We start from the raw sequence: 15,378 nt of genomic DNA, 5'->3' as shown, positions 1-15,378 counted from the left end.
TGCCTTGACAAAGTGGTATTTGGTATAACGTGATGCTACAATCTTCGAGCCAGGATGTATACAGTGCAGACAGCTGACATAGGATCTGGGAGTTCATGCCCTCTGAATGCTGTTCATTTTTATCACGCTACAAATGCTACATTAAAACTTTTGTGGTTAAGGGGAAATGATTAACCAAGTGTAAATTCTCCTGCACCACAATTGAGTTTGGCCCCATGAGCTGTCAAGCTGTTATTGATCTAGGATTTTCATTTAAATATACTTGATTTCAATCGGACAAACTCGAGCCCTTGAAGCCTCATTGGCAGTTGTGCAAACCATTGAAATTATTGGTAATAGAATTGAGCTTAAATTCAAGTTGAAAGCAACTGTAACATAATTAGAAGTAAATGTCTCGCTGTATTCAACTCCAAGTAGTAGACTCAAGCCTCATGCATCTGCAGTTAAGGGGGCAGGGAGATGGAAAATGTGCATTACCTGTCCCACCATGCTTTGAAATCAGCAATGAGCTTTATTCCTAACCACGGCTAACATCAGTGGATAATTATATTCGAACCAGCCCTGGGTATCCCCCCCCACCAGCCTGGACTGATGAGTGTGATGTATGGTTAAAACATCCACCATGCTGACACGGTGAGGGCGAGGTCTTAATTCATGAATGTCCTGGGTATGATGTCCACTGCATCGTCTGAAAAACACAGGTACCAACAAACCTCCCTAACTATTCCTTCGCTAGTTTATCATCAGCCATATATCCACTGCTGAAATGAAGGTGCCTGCTAAGCCATCTCCTACGGTTTGAAATTCAACAATCTATCTCGCTCCCCCAAATGAGCTGATTTATTTTCTGCATTTCTTTCGTGGATGTGGTGTGTGCAGTCCCTTCCCTAGCTATGGTTTAAGAATGTTAGTGTGCAATGTAAGATTTACAAGGTGAATTGGGCTTGAGGTTAGATGCACTTGAGGGAGGAAGCTTAAGACTGGTACCAGCCCGTGGGCATCAAACTCAAGTGACCAGACAAAGATTTCCGGGTTCTGGCAGGTGTCGTCCATGTACCCCTCTGCTCTTGTGTTGCATGTACATTGCACCTCTTTTTGCACCGTATGTAGCCAACCGTGCTAATCAGAGCTGTTGCCTGGGGATACGAGCAGGTGTTTGACCTGAAGGGCTCACTGAGGAACCGCAACGTGAAGGCAGAGCTGAGCAAGGAGGGGCCATGCGAGCTCGTGCTGCTGGACGAGAACCTGCTGCGGGTGGTGCGAGACGACCCACTCTACGTGCGCCCGCATTGCAAGGCGGCGCTCACTGCCGCCATCCTCAGGGATGCCCACTTCCTCTCCAGCCACCTCATCATTGACTACTCTCTCCTTGTTGGCTGGGAAGAAGGAACGGGGCAACTTGTACTCGGCATTATAGGTCAGTCCTGCCCTTTGTAGTGCTTTGCAATTTAGGCTGAAAATATTTGTGTTCTGTTCATAACAGGTGGGGCATTGAAAATCATAAATTATCCAATTGAGCCAAATTTTTGTGTAAATCTGAGTGCTATTGGTGACTTAACCTCTGGAAAAATGATAATTTTGAGAACCCATTGCTAAATCGAAGATCCCAAGCCCTGTTCTCTCATGGCTTACGATTGACTTATTACCTGCTGGTGTGAGTGTGCTACCATTACCAATTCACTCATTCAGAGGTCAAACGCATGTTGGATAGCATCAAATAATTGGTGTATAAGCATGAATTAAATTTCTTGTGATGTATGCCTTCAACTTTCTGACGTGAATTTAAACGTTCATTGAGAAAAATTACTCTGAGGTTTGCAGTCAGTGATGTCACTAACAATTGTACTACAAAACCAGTACGTTTGTCACTGGTGTGCTTTGATGGATCACCTGACCAGTCTTTTTCACATTTTCAAAGGTTCGAACTTGTCAGGCAGCTCATAATATAAACACTTTTGTGTCGCTTTTTTATTTAATGTAATATGTTTTATTCGTAGATTTGTAGTTTTGCTTTGTCATTGCATGTTTAGAATTGCCCTGTATGGTAAACTAATGTTCCTGAATTGGTTTAAATTTCTCCTGTGAAACAAATTTCTTGCTTATGCTCTTTGGTTGTTTTGGTAAAGTCACGTAGAAAGAAAATAAATTAAATAATAGAATACGACGTTTTGATTGCAACACAAGCAACCATCGGGTACTAATGAATGAGAAAACAAACCTCGTAAACTTAGAAATATAATGCAATACAACACAGTCGACTAACAGTCAACACCCTACCTGGTTGATTACGTTCTTCCAAAGATTGCTAAATTTGAAAGAGACGAGACACAGACACGGAGACACAGACATACACACAAGCAGAGAGACAACACACCGACACAGAAAGAGAGAAAACAAACTTAAATCCTCCCCATAGAGGTTAACTTTATTTGAGCTTTAAATAATATTTAATTTATTTTCTTTCTACATGACTTTATCAAAAGAACCAAAAAGTAATTCCTGCAATCACGAAAGCTCCAAATCAAGTTTTGCTTGCTTATGGTTTAATGGTATTTGGCTTTAACGAATACTTTTACACTTCTGCTGCACCCAACCTCTTATAGGTCATGGATGTGTGTATATACTTGCATGTCAATAAATCCATGATTAAATCCGTTTTTATGGTCTCCTAGATTACATACGAACCTTCACCTGGGACAAGAAACTTGAGATGGTGGTAAAATCTGCAGGCATCCTTGGTGGCCAAGGTACATGGATGTTAACGTTTAAGCACTTTTTTGCATTGTCAAATATTCCGAAGTGGTTCTCGACGAAAAAAAAGGTTACTAGTCCCTCCTTACTGCACCTTCCCTTTATGCACTAGTGGTGTAGCATATTGTCCTGCCACACCTGGTGATTTTAGGATGGTTGGCTCCATACAATGTCAAGTTATACATAGGCTTCTCCTGCCCTTGCATCCTGGTACATAATAGCAATGACACTTACTCACCCTTGACCTAGTCCACATGACATTCCCATGGCATCACCTAAGGGGTTTGTCTGTTCATGCTTTTTTTTAGTATTTGCATTGTCTTCCCCCCCCCCCTGCAGGCAAAATGCCAACGGTGGTGTCACCCGAGCTATACCGAGCCCGTTTCTGCGAAGCCATGGACAAGTACTTTCTCAAGGTCCCTGACCACTGGACAGGACTAGGTTTAGGTATTGATTACTGAACGGTGTTATTACTGTTACTTTGGCTAGCTCTTTTGTGGCATTAACAGGTGTTTTATTTTGTGCTTCTATTTTAAATTATATTTTCATTGAGACACTTTAACACTGCTGCAAATTGTGCTTTGTGTGCATTTAACATTTTGCCTGTGGACCAGTACTTTGCGATAACCCTTAAATTATGTTGGTATAATTGAGCACAATTAATTAAAATTGAAATTTTAATGTTGGCAGTAGCTTTTTTTCCTTTTATATACTATCTTCATTTTTTAGCAAGTGACTTAAAATGCTTTGAATATAAATACGGTACCGTCTGTGAGATTTTAAATTATCCTTGCATAATACAACAGCACTTATAAGTGTATTGAATATCGAAAACTGTGATTTAACATTGACTTTACAGATCTATGGCCGGCCGTTTTTGGTCTTTTTTTTTAGTTCGTGTTTTTATCTTGCGGGGGGGGGGGTTTAAGAAGTGTGATTTACCAATGCTTTCCCTCTGTTTATAATGACCAAAGACCCAGATATTAACAGCACTTGACCTGAAGAGATGAGCATGCTGCAATTTTTTATCGCACTGCATATTGTTTTCATATTCAGTAAGTATTCCAATGAAGTGTAATGTACCTTTTTTTACTTTTACCTAAATGTTTCTCTGGACTTGTCCTAAAATGTGCGATTTTATCTAACATGCTGCATTATTATTAAAACAGTGAAACCCCACGTGACTAATGTTATGTATGCAACTTAACGGTGTATAATTTACACAGTTATGCCTTAACTTTATGCAGGCACCTCTGTATTTGTCTTACAATAGAGCACTGAAATATCCAAAGCCTTTGCAATAAACATTGCCTTTTCATGACAGTTTCATTTGTAAAAAAAAAATCAATTTTACCTAAGCAAATTGTTGTTTTGCATTTTGTAAAGCTTCTGTGCAGACATACGATGGTTAATGACTTTGTCATTACTCTGTCCACTTGGATAATCAACACTGCTAAATGCCAATCTTGCGACTGCTTTTAACTGTTATTCTTATAAAGCCGTGGTAACAGAATGACCGTGGATTCCATAGCACTCATTTACTAAAAAGCGATTTCGGGGGGACAACCGACTCATTGACAGTCATTTCAGCCAATGGCATATTTTATGGTAAACGGGTACATGTGATGTTTATGCATGGTAATATGTGGTATCCTGGAATATTCTTAGAGTAGCAAAAGTAAACTTAATCAACTTATCCTATACCACCAAGGTCACTTTTAACGTTAACGGTTACAGAGCATTGTGTTTTATCCAGACCTATGCTATAGACAGCAACAGATGTCTGGATATTTCCACTTCAGTGCTATTTTGCAGGTCGGTGCATTATTTAATTTAACTTATTTTTGCTTTCCCATACTGTAACTTAAGGCACACGGGCATATTCGTTTTTATAATTTCCATAAATGGTATTGTTGGAAAATTATCCATGCATCTGTACACGTTAAACAAATATGAAAACAAACGACCATTGGTCGCAGGCTTTATCTATTTGTACATCTGTAATGCATTGATAATTTTTGTTGTGAAAGCAGCATACATGTCTCAGGATAACGGTTGCACACTCATAAGTACTAATAAACTGGTACACGTCAATCCAATAAATACAAATCTGCATCAATTGATTATGATTTAATGTGGAGTGACAGTAGGGCGGATTGACTCGGATTTCATTTAAATTATTAAACCCATTAAATACACTCGGCACGGCTTTGCCAGGTCAATGTCAGTCACTTTTAAGAATTTAAAAAGTACAATGGCCAACACTTGACTCGAGGCAGCCAACAGGTGAGCACCTCCCCATTGCTTATGTTGCACACTCGAAATGAAGGACGTGGGCAGGTGCTCCAAATCGAGGGCAAGCACATTTATTTATTGTGGTTAATATTAATCTTGGGAAGAACAGCACCGTCACTCTGTAAAATGCAACAACACGTGTGTTATAACCAGCCTTGCTCCCGAGCCGCCATTAACCATGTGGCTGGTTTACACGTACGGTTATTCATTAACCCTTTCTCTTAAACCCAATCCTACTACTTATAAACTATCTTTGTCTTTGACAATCACATTTGCACATCACTATTCGACTATTACTTTAATCCTAAGCTGTATGTCTATCTATACCATCCACTTATATCGGTATATTACACCCATTATATGTACTGTATGTGTACAGTATATGTACTGTATCTCACCATTGTACAGCTTACTACTTTACATGTGTTCTATTCTCAATAGCATTGCAAGTAGTCATACTATGGGTACATGGGCATGGTTATAAACTAAACAGTATTCGAGTTAGAGAATTACAATGACAGTAACTAGTTACAGTGCGTCATCCCTTTACAATGCACAGTGCTAAAACGCCTCTAATTGCATATATCACAAACGAACAATTCAAAGCCAAGCTTAAAGTCTGAACAAGTCTAGAACATATAACGATCAAAAACAACCTTTGGGTCCTTTACCTGTAAAATGCAACAACACGTGTGTTACACCCAGCCTTGCTCCCGAGCCGCCATTAACCATGTGACTGGTATATCCGCGTGGTCATTCAATAACCCTGCCAGCCACCTACAGGCCCGACTCGGTCATCACATGCTGCTGTACATATGCATTGATGCACTGCACAGCACATCAGGACCTTCACAGAACCACACTTTACTCCCTTGCTGCACAAGGACATACTTAAAAGAGTGATCCATTCCTAATGTGCCACACTTACTTGAGCAGGGGAGACGCATCTACTTGTTTGCACATTTAAAAAGTTGCTGTGCACTTTCACAAAGGGCAAGTCGGCATGTTTTTGTTTGAGACGAATTACTTAGCCGTTTGTTAAATTCGAGACTAATTGTCAGTTTGTCTAGAGGGCCTCCATCAGTAGTTTGTTAGTTAATTATCTAAAAATCCCATTAGTTTATTGCTTAACGAGCCCTTTGAAGACCATTGGATTACTTTGTAGAGTTACTATCAGAAACTGGTACCTGAAGACCAGCTTAGAGACTGATCTGACTTGTGCAAAGACGAACAGTGTTCAGTGTTACTCTTTATTTTTTTCGGTAAAGTCACGTAGGTATAAAATGAAAACAACTCAATTAAATCACGACGTTTCGGAGGCAACACAGGTGAAGCCGTTAAAGCCAAAGTCACTAGTAAGTGTAGTAAGTGACTTTGTAATGGTTCCACCTGAAGACGGAAGCTTGTGTTGCCTCCGAAATGTCGTGATTTAATTTAGTTTTCATATATTTTATTTTTTACCCACGTGACTTTACCGAAAACCAAAGTGAATCCTTCCAGTCACTAAAGCTTAAAATCTAGAATTAGTTTTCAGTGTTGCCAAAAGACCCAAAATGAGTGCCAGCTTATTGCCAACATTTCAAAGTCCAGTTTGTTGGTTTGTCAGAAGATGTAACCAAAAACTGGTATCTAGGTCTGTGAAATCTTTCTTCCATATCTTATCTTTTCTTTATATATAAAAGTCAAATCTGTGGATTTGTGTTCGCGCGCTTGTGAACGATTTGCCTCCAACGGGTGGGGTTTCCGTTTAAAAAAAAAATAGCCAGGTACCATGCCGTTAGCAAGCGCTATTCCTTTTTCACATCTGTCAACTTTAAATTCGTTTAATTAGCGATTTTGTGCAATTTCTGTGCGCTTATTTATTTATGACGCATGTGTAGTGAGTTCCAGGGAGACTGACGACGGAGTCGAGGCACACTCTTTTATTAACTCAAGGACAGTTACAATAGTTGAAGGGGTAACGGCCCCTTCACCCGTACTAGATGGGAAACCACCCCTAGCACTAATTCCCCTGACCTGTTCCCAGTCCTCCTCTAATAGTGCTACGGGAGGCTGTCTGATCCGGCCCTGGTAAGCACGGATCCCGGCACCCAGCTAAGCCGGCCTTGCCCTTACAAGAGCAGAGGTCCGGAAGCTCTTGGGCCGCGCCGCTGGCTTACCCACCTCGGCCCTGACAAGGGCAACGAGACAGGGGAGTCCCAGGGCCTATTCTGCCGGTCTTCAGACTTCACTGGTAAGCTTCTTCTAAAACTGGCCACGAGCTCTCTGGCTCCCCGCCTTTTATAGGGATCCCCTCCGAGGGGCGGGGTTATGGGGGATCACAGAGCCCCCATGGCCCCCCAGTGGTTAACGGATGCGGACGTGGGTGTAGACACCCGTGTTTCCCGTCCGCCTTTTCTCTCCGTAATAACCCCTACATCACCACCCCCCCCCCCCCCCCCCCCCCTGTACAGCTCGCAGCCGTCCCGGCTGCAACAACCCCTCAAAAACCAACAATAAAGACTTAACACAGTCAACATACGTGTGCCCCGTAACAATAACAAGAGTAACAACAACCGACGGTCCCCTATAAATACCCCCCACCCCCACATGCAACATATGTACAGAGTGTGGTTCCCCACCCCCACCCAACAAAAAAAATAAAAAAAGGTGAGCGAGCCTTCCAGCAGCGGAACACGCGCGGAAAGCAACTCGCAACAACCGGCGCGTCTTGGTGCGTGTCCGTGCTACGGGCCCGTCACAAGGGCCTGACCCGATAGGGTCGGTGGCAGGTGTTGAAATTGCAGGTGCACGGTCCTCCGGCTTCCTGGAAGAGCCAGCGCCGACCCCCTCTGGGGAGGCTGGCGGCCGAGAGGGCGTCAGTCCTTGGGCCCCTGAAGACGGAACAGTTAGCAGTGGATCAGAGGCTGGCGGCGACCCCCGTCCTCCAGGAGTCGGTGGACCCCCCCACATGTTCGGCCATAGTCATGAGAGGAAGCATGTGGCGCAAAGAATGGCTTCAACCGTGAAGGGTGTACGAACCACCGACGCTTCCCCCATTTAATGCGAACACATTGAGGCCGCATAACCTGCACAATTTCCACGGGGCCCCTCCATGGTCGCAACAACTTAGACGAGGTAGCCAATGGCACCTGGGGGCAGTGTAGCCACGCTCTGTCGCCCGTGTGCCATTCGTGCGTGTGCGACCGGTGCGATCGCAACCTTTCATTCGCCTTCTGGCGAGAGTCAGAGTTTTGCATAGCCGCCTCCCGTGCCTCAGCCAACTGGAGGATGTTAAATTTAACATGGTCCGCCAACTTGGATTTAGCGTGTGGTGTGGCAATTCTCAGCTGGGTCGCGACAGGCGAGTCAACTTCGCGGCCATACATTTAAAAAAAATGGCGAGAATCCGGTCGCTGCGTGAGGAGCCATCCTGTAAGCTGCCAAAACTCCCGGGATCTGAAGGTCCCAATCGGTTTGGGACTCAGATACCTGGTGGGACAGCATGGACGTAAGAGTCCTATGCAGGCGTTCTACCATTCCATCTGTTTGTGGGTGGTAAGGGGAAGTACGAATCTTCTTCGTACCAAGAAGCTCACACACCTCGTGTAAAAGGGCACTAGTGAAATTCTTTCCCTGATCGGTCAACAACCGTTCCGGACCGCCCTTGTCGAGGACATAGCCCTGGACAAAAGCCTCCGCAACGGCTGCTGCCGACTGGTTGGCGAGGGGCCAAGCCATAGGCCATCGCGTGAAATATTCCACGCCAACCAGTAGGTACTTATTACCCCTAGGCGTGGAAGGAAACGGCCCCAAAATATCAAGAGCGACAAGCTCATTAACCCGGGTGACCGAAATAGACTGGAGCGGTGGGCTGGCTCCCCTTGCTGGCGGCTTCCGTTGAGCACACTGGGTACAAGACTGCAACAGATCGTCCACATCCCTTGCCATGCCCGGCCAAAAGAAATTAAGCTGGAGCATGGCAAGGGTTTTGAGGGTGCCCAGGTGCAGGAGCCGCTCATGAGCAGCCCATACAGCCCTACCCTCAACGCGGAAGGCACCACCAGCCTGTGGCGGCGGATTGTTCCATCCCAATGCATGAGGAGGCCCTGGCACAACCCCCATGAGTCAACGCCCGACTTCCCCTGACCAGATCCTTCCGCGCGATGCCGTAGCGCCAGGAGGGAAGTATCCTCCATTTGGAGGCGCCCCCACTCCGCACCTGACAAGCCCAGTAGGGAATCCTTCCCTCCCATATCAATAGGGCCAACGTCCGAAGGAGCCTCAACGGCAGCCGCAAGGACCCAATCCTGGCCGTCGCTCGCCGATTTGCAACGCCCCGAGCCCAAGAAACAAGTGCAATCCGAAGCGACCGGCAGGCGCAACAGGGCATCGGCATTGGTGTGGCGAATCCCCTTGCGATATGTTGTTTCGAAATCGAAATCCTGAATGATCTCCAGCCATCGGGACAACTGCCCCGATGGCTGGTGAATACGCAGGGCATACTGCAATGCCACATGATCTGTACGGACGGTGAAATGCCGGCCGTACAGATATGGCCGGTACTGTTGAATAAAGAAAACAATAGCCAACAGTTCACGGCAGGTGACGCAGTATCGCTGCTCGGCAGTAGACAATACTCTACTACCGTAAGCCACAACGCGCTCCATGCCACCCACAACTTGGGAAAGCACGCCCCCAATCCCCGTGTTGTCTGTGTCGAGCACGAAAGGTAGAGAAAAATCGGGGTAACTCAACGGCGGGGCCCCCACCAAGGCATCACGAAGAGAATTAAAGGCGGCCTCCTCTTCCGGCCCCCAATGAAATTTCACCCCCTTTGCCGTTAAGGCATGTAGCGGCTTAGCGATGGAAGCGAACTCCGCGACAAACCGCCGGTAATATGAGGCAAAACCGATGAAGCTCCTAACCTCCCCCACCGAGGCGGGAGTCGGCCAGGAGCTGACACAACGCGTTTTGGCGGGATCGGTTGAGATACCTGACCGTCCGACGATGTGACCCAAATATCTTACAGATTCGCGTAGCAAATGGCACTTTTGTGGTTTGAATTTCAAATTAGCTGCGCGCATTTTGAGAAAGACGGCCCGAAGCCTATCAAGATGTTCCTCGAACGTCTTACTAAATACGATCACGTCGTCTAGGTAAATCAAACATACCTCCCATTGCAAGCCAGCGAGAACCAATTCCATCAGGCGCTGGAACGTTGCGGGAGCGGAGTGGAGCCCCATAGGCAACCGATTGAATTGGAAGAGGCCGTGCGGTGTTCGAAAAGCCATTTTGGGCTTCGATTCGTCATCCAAGGGAAGTTGCCAAAACCCTGACAGCAAATCCAAGGTGGAGAAGAATCGTGATCCTGCTAGGGCATCCAGAGATTCGTCCATTCGAGGAAGCGGGTAAGCATCGGCCACCGAGATCTTATTCAACCACCGAAAATCAACGCAGAACCTTAGGGACCCATCGTGCTTTTTAACCAATACTATGGGTGCACCCCAAGGGCTGGTCGAGGGAGAAATAATGTCAGAAGCCAACATGTCATCTACAGCCGATTTGACATGATCCTTTTCGGCGGGACTTAACCGAAAAGGATTTTGGCGGATAGGAGCGTTGTCACCGGTGTCAATATGGTGGCGCAGCAATTTTGTACATCCGATATCGTATTTGTGCTTACTAAAGATGTCGGAAAATTCTCGCAAAAGGGTACGCAATTTAGCACGTTGTGAGTCGGATAGGTCAGGTGTCTCAGCACAAAGCGCCTCCAGCCAACCCTCGTCAATGTCTGACTGCAGTCGCGGCTGAGAAGCAGTGGCCACCTGGCCAATGATCGGCGTTTCCGCAGGTACCGGAATCGCATGTGCGAACACAGTTCCCTGGGAAACCACAGCCGTCCGTGTCCCGACATTGAGGACCGCGATAAACGGGTCCTCATCCCCTTTAACAATAGTCTGGGCCGTCACCAAATCTGGCCCATTCACCCTGGCCCTAGACGGCCCCAGCATAATGCCCTGGTCTGAGACCCCTTTAGCGAACGGTCGACGCAACCGCAGGGGCACAAGCATCTGTGCCCCCGGGGGTACGCGCACCGTTCGAGCAACGAGCGCCTATACCGTTGCACAGGCAGTACGCAAGGCAGGGGTGGAAGGCAGGAATGTTATACGTCGGCCCGATGGAAGCTCGATGCATCCCTGGTCAATAAAAATTTTGACAGGCAATTTGGCCAAAAAGTCTGTCCCCAACAGGCACGGAATTGCCAGAGAGGAGGAGACCAACACCGGGCCAGATAATTTCATATCCCCGATAGAAATTTGCGCTCGAATTTGGCCGATGATACCTAACGAGCCCCCGTTTGCAGCGTAACACGGTATGTCGACGGGGAGCAACGGGCGACTCTGAACGGGCAGGATATTATAAATCAAATCAGAAATGATAGTCGCCGATGCTCCCGTATCGATCAATACCCATACCTCCACCCCATCAATGTGCCCCGTGACAACGGACGACCCCGTCGATGCAGCCACAACACGGTGAGCCAATTCGGACCATTGGCCCGGTTGGAGCGCCTTCTCCATCAAGCCGCGACCCGACGCACCAGCACCCGAACCCCGAAAATCGTGTGTCGGGGCATGTGAGAGGGAAGTGGGTGTGCGTGCAGGCCGAACATGTGGGGTGCCACGACTTGCCGGAGGATGTTGTGGAGGCTTTTGAAGAGGGCCGTCAGCCGCAGTTCTTGCTCCGCGCTGTCGAGGAGCCCGGCACACGACGAGTGCTCCAGAAGACTTGGGCTGCTCTCGGTGGCTCGGTACGTCCCGAGCCGGTCGCCCGCCAGACCGCCATCCCGCAGAACGGCCCGCAGCGGAGCCCCCCTCAGATTCGGAGGTGGTTGCCGCCACGGTGTGTCCCGCAGCTGCCTTGTTAGCCTTTCTCCGCTGGGAAATCAGATTGGCATGAATGTTCCTTGCAGCTCGTAATGACGACATGTCCGCATCATCCTGTGCCAGGATGGCGAAGTTCAAGTCGTTGGCCAATAGCAAAATTTTCTCGGCCACCATCGCATCGACCCCCTCCTCGTCCATGCGCAGGAAGGCCGCCTTCGCCAACGCCAGCAGGGCCGTGCGGTACGCGAGTGGTGACTCCTTGTCACCCTTCTGCCGCTCGTAGAAAAGCTGGCGACAATCGGAAGGCGGCCCATAAACCGTGACCAGCACCTGCAACGCCGACTGAAGCATGGAGCGTGCCGACCTGGGTGCAGCGGTGAGGGTGCCAAGGGCGTCGCTATCCAGCATCGCCGGAAGAGCACACAGCGCCTCGTTGTCCGTCCACCCAGCCATTTCTTGGTGGGCAAGGAAACGGCGCTGAAACCCACCCCAATCGCCGCCGCTCGATACGAACACCTGCAGGGCTGGCAGGCGTTGCTGAAATGTCGGCTCCGTCTCCGATGATCTCCCAGCACTCGTACCGTGTCCACGGACAGTATGGGGAGCAATGGCGGACCCTAATGGAGGTCGCGCCGTCAGTGACGCGCTGGTTCCAGCTTGGTCGGTGCTGTCGTCCGCTGGTGATGACCTGGCGACCGCTGATAGGTAGCCACTGCGACCCGCCCCAGCCGATGACGTGGCGCACGCTGTTTGGGCCCCGCCGCCCACGTGACGAGCTGGGGCCCCTCCCTCGGCTCCTACTGTACCCGTGGCGGGAAGTTCAAGCCTCCGGCCCATCGCAAAGGCGAGAGTTTCTGGTGGGCGCTGTCCGTCTTCCCGCTGCGCCGCTCCCCCCGGCCCCAGGCGAGTTATCTGCTCCAGCATGGCGGCCGCTGCATATAGGAGCTCCGCCAGTCGGGAGTGGGCTAACGCCAACTCATCAGCCGACGTCCCGACCCTCTCCGACTGCCCCGCAGGTGGTGGAGCCGGCAGCGGTTGGCCAGGTACGTCGGCGGCGACATCTTGCACCGCCTCTCCCTCGTTGTCGTCCTCTCCGGGGTCTTGGGCACGAGTCGTTCGTCTCGTATCCATGCTTTAGACCACTTTTGACGCCAGATGTAGTGAGTTCCAGGGAGACTGACGACGGAGTCGAGGCACACTCTTTTATTAACTCAAGGACAGTTACAATAGTTGAAGGGGTAACGGCCCCTTCACCCGTACTAGATGGGAAACCACCCCTAGCACTAATTCCCCTGACCTGTTCCCAGTCCTCCTCTAATAGTGCTACGGGAGGCTGTCTGATCCGGCCCTGGTAAGCACGGATCCCGGCACCCAGCTAAGCCGGCCTTGCCCTTACAAGAGCAGAGGTCCGGACGCTCTTGGGCCGCGCCACTGGCTTACCCAGCTCGGCCCTGACAAGGACAGCGAGACAGGGGAGTCCGAGGGCCTAATCTGCCGGTCTTCAGACTTCACTGGTAAGCTTCTTATAAAACTGGCCACAAGCTCTCTGGCTCCCCGCCTTTTATAGGGATCCCCTCCGAGGGGCGGGGTTATGGGGGATCACAGAGCCCCCATGGCCCCCAGTGGTTAACGGATGCGGACGTGGGTGTAGACACCCGTGTGTGTGGGTGCAGCCACCCTTGTGTTTCCCGTCCACCTTTTCTCCCCGTAATAACCCCTACACATGTGTTGAGTAGTTCCGACGGACGTACTTGGAGACGGAGGTGAGTTAGGGGCTTCCGCCAGGGTTTATTAACCCTTATCAATACTACACAGGGTACACAACTCCCAGGGGCTAGGGGTCCTACTCTGAGTCCGGGTCCCAGCTGGCTAGCTCCGGTCTCTCTCTCTCGTGTCGGATCGTGGAGTCTGCCGACTCCACCGACCGGAGGGAGAAGCACCTCTACGGCTACCACCGGCTTCTCCCCCAGACTCCCTATTCGATCCCTCTCACTATCCCTGGTTCCCTCTTCACCCTGTTTACTATCCCCGTTCCTACAGTGACCCCGCTTACGTCACGGGGTCTCCCTTAAATACCCTAGGAGGCGTGATGTCACGTGCACTGCCCAGCGCGTGCGACCCCACGTCCCGTGATGTCATCGCACCGGACAGCGCACACGACGCCACCACTCTCCTCTACTCCTCTTCACATGCATGACCATACCAACTCACGCGCCTTTGGTGGGGGGGGGGGGGGGCTATGCCAAGTTGCATGCCTTCCGTGGGAGTGAGAGACATTTTCACGTTAATGCTATAAAAAACAACGCTGATGTGAATTATTTACCGATGTCCCCCCCACCCCGATGTGTGTAGTTATTACTATTATACAGTCACGAGATGCTACCACCATAGGCCATAGATATTATAGCAGAGCGGCCGGGGAAATCGTGGCTGGAGGGGGGGTCAGTGGTAGCGCCCCAGCCTGCCAAGGTGCCACCTCGGCCAGCTGGACAATCTAGGCGATGCCGGAGGCTCTGCACGGGACTAGGCCTCAGCACGCCACTGTCAGGCAAGTACTTTGTGCGATAGAGTCGCTAAATACTGATAGTCAGCATGTACTACTGGAGTGATAGCAGGTACCACCAGTCGGTATGCACTGCTGTAATAATAGCAGGTACCACCACAGTCAGGATGCACTGCTGTAATCATAGCAGGTACCACCACAGGATGCACTGCTGTTAGATTTTTAAGAATAGTTTTGAAAAAAAATTAAGACCCGAGCAACGCCGGGTACTTCCCGCTAGTATATCCATAAAGAGACTGGTCTGGAGCATCTCGATCCCATCTAACCAGTGTTGCCTAGACTTACACTAATCGCTTCATGGACAGAGCTGCCACCTCTTCTGTTTTCGGGTAGGTGGCAACTTTAACGACAATTGGCATCGGTTTTCGGGTGCCAGGAATTTATTTGTAGCTGGTGTTTGAACTATATTACAGTCCTGTATTTAGCACGGTCTTGATGGACTGAGACTGAGAAATGTCCCGATTTTGGTCTGTGGAAGAGGGGGGGGGGCAACCATCGTCCCGAGCCTCACCCGGTAATCCACCTTATTTCACGACGTTACCTTTTAGGCTGACTGATTGAGAATCCACCTCCATCGATATTTTCCCCCAAAGTAACCAGAGGCCCCACTCCTATGCTATGGGGCGGGGGGGGTGTCACCGTTTTAGGAGGGTACCATTGTGAAACATGTGGGCACTACATTTCTGTTTACTGGGTGAGGGTTATTTTTTAACGCCTGCCGTTCACATTTAATAATGTGCACAACTGGCACTTGTATGACCTAAATAAAACGATTTTATTTTAAAGACAGATGTGTATCTGGTTTATTGGTCAATATAATTATTTTCCAAAATAACCGGGCATGTCAAGTTAATCGAGGATTTTATAATTCTCTGACCCGGTTCAGTGTTTGGACCCTGG

General features: G+C 48.9%; 1 protein-coding gene across 3 annotated transcripts in view; it reads left to right on the top strand.

Moving 5' to 3' along the window:
• PIKFYVE (phosphoinositide kinase, FYVE-type zinc finger containing) overlaps positions 1-4,085 on the top strand; it is a 39,220-nt gene extending 35,135 nt beyond the window's left edge. For all 3 annotated transcript variants that reach the window (XM_078858075.1, XM_078858082.1, XM_078858066.1), the window contains 3 exons: positions 1,153-1,417; positions 2,673-2,747; positions 3,091-4,085. In XM_078858075.1, the coding sequence (XP_078714201.1) occupies positions 1,153-1,417; positions 2,673-2,747; positions 3,091-3,212 (462 nt within the window). In that variant the 3' untranslated portion in view covers positions 3,213-4,085. The remainder of the gene's footprint in view (positions 1-1,152; positions 1,418-2,672; positions 2,748-3,090) is intronic.
• Positions 4,086-15,378: the final 11,293 nt, after the last annotated feature.

This window comes from Lampetra fluviatilis, chromosome 1 (assembly GCF_964198595.1).
Source record: "Lampetra fluviatilis chromosome 1, kcLamFluv1.1, whole genome shotgun sequence".
In the NCBI taxonomy this organism is placed as follows: domain Eukaryota; kingdom Metazoa; phylum Chordata; class Hyperoartia; order Petromyzontiformes; family Petromyzontidae; genus Lampetra; species Lampetra fluviatilis.
Note: the sequence above shows the minus strand (reverse complement) of the source record. Positions and strands in the feature narration are given on the sequence as shown.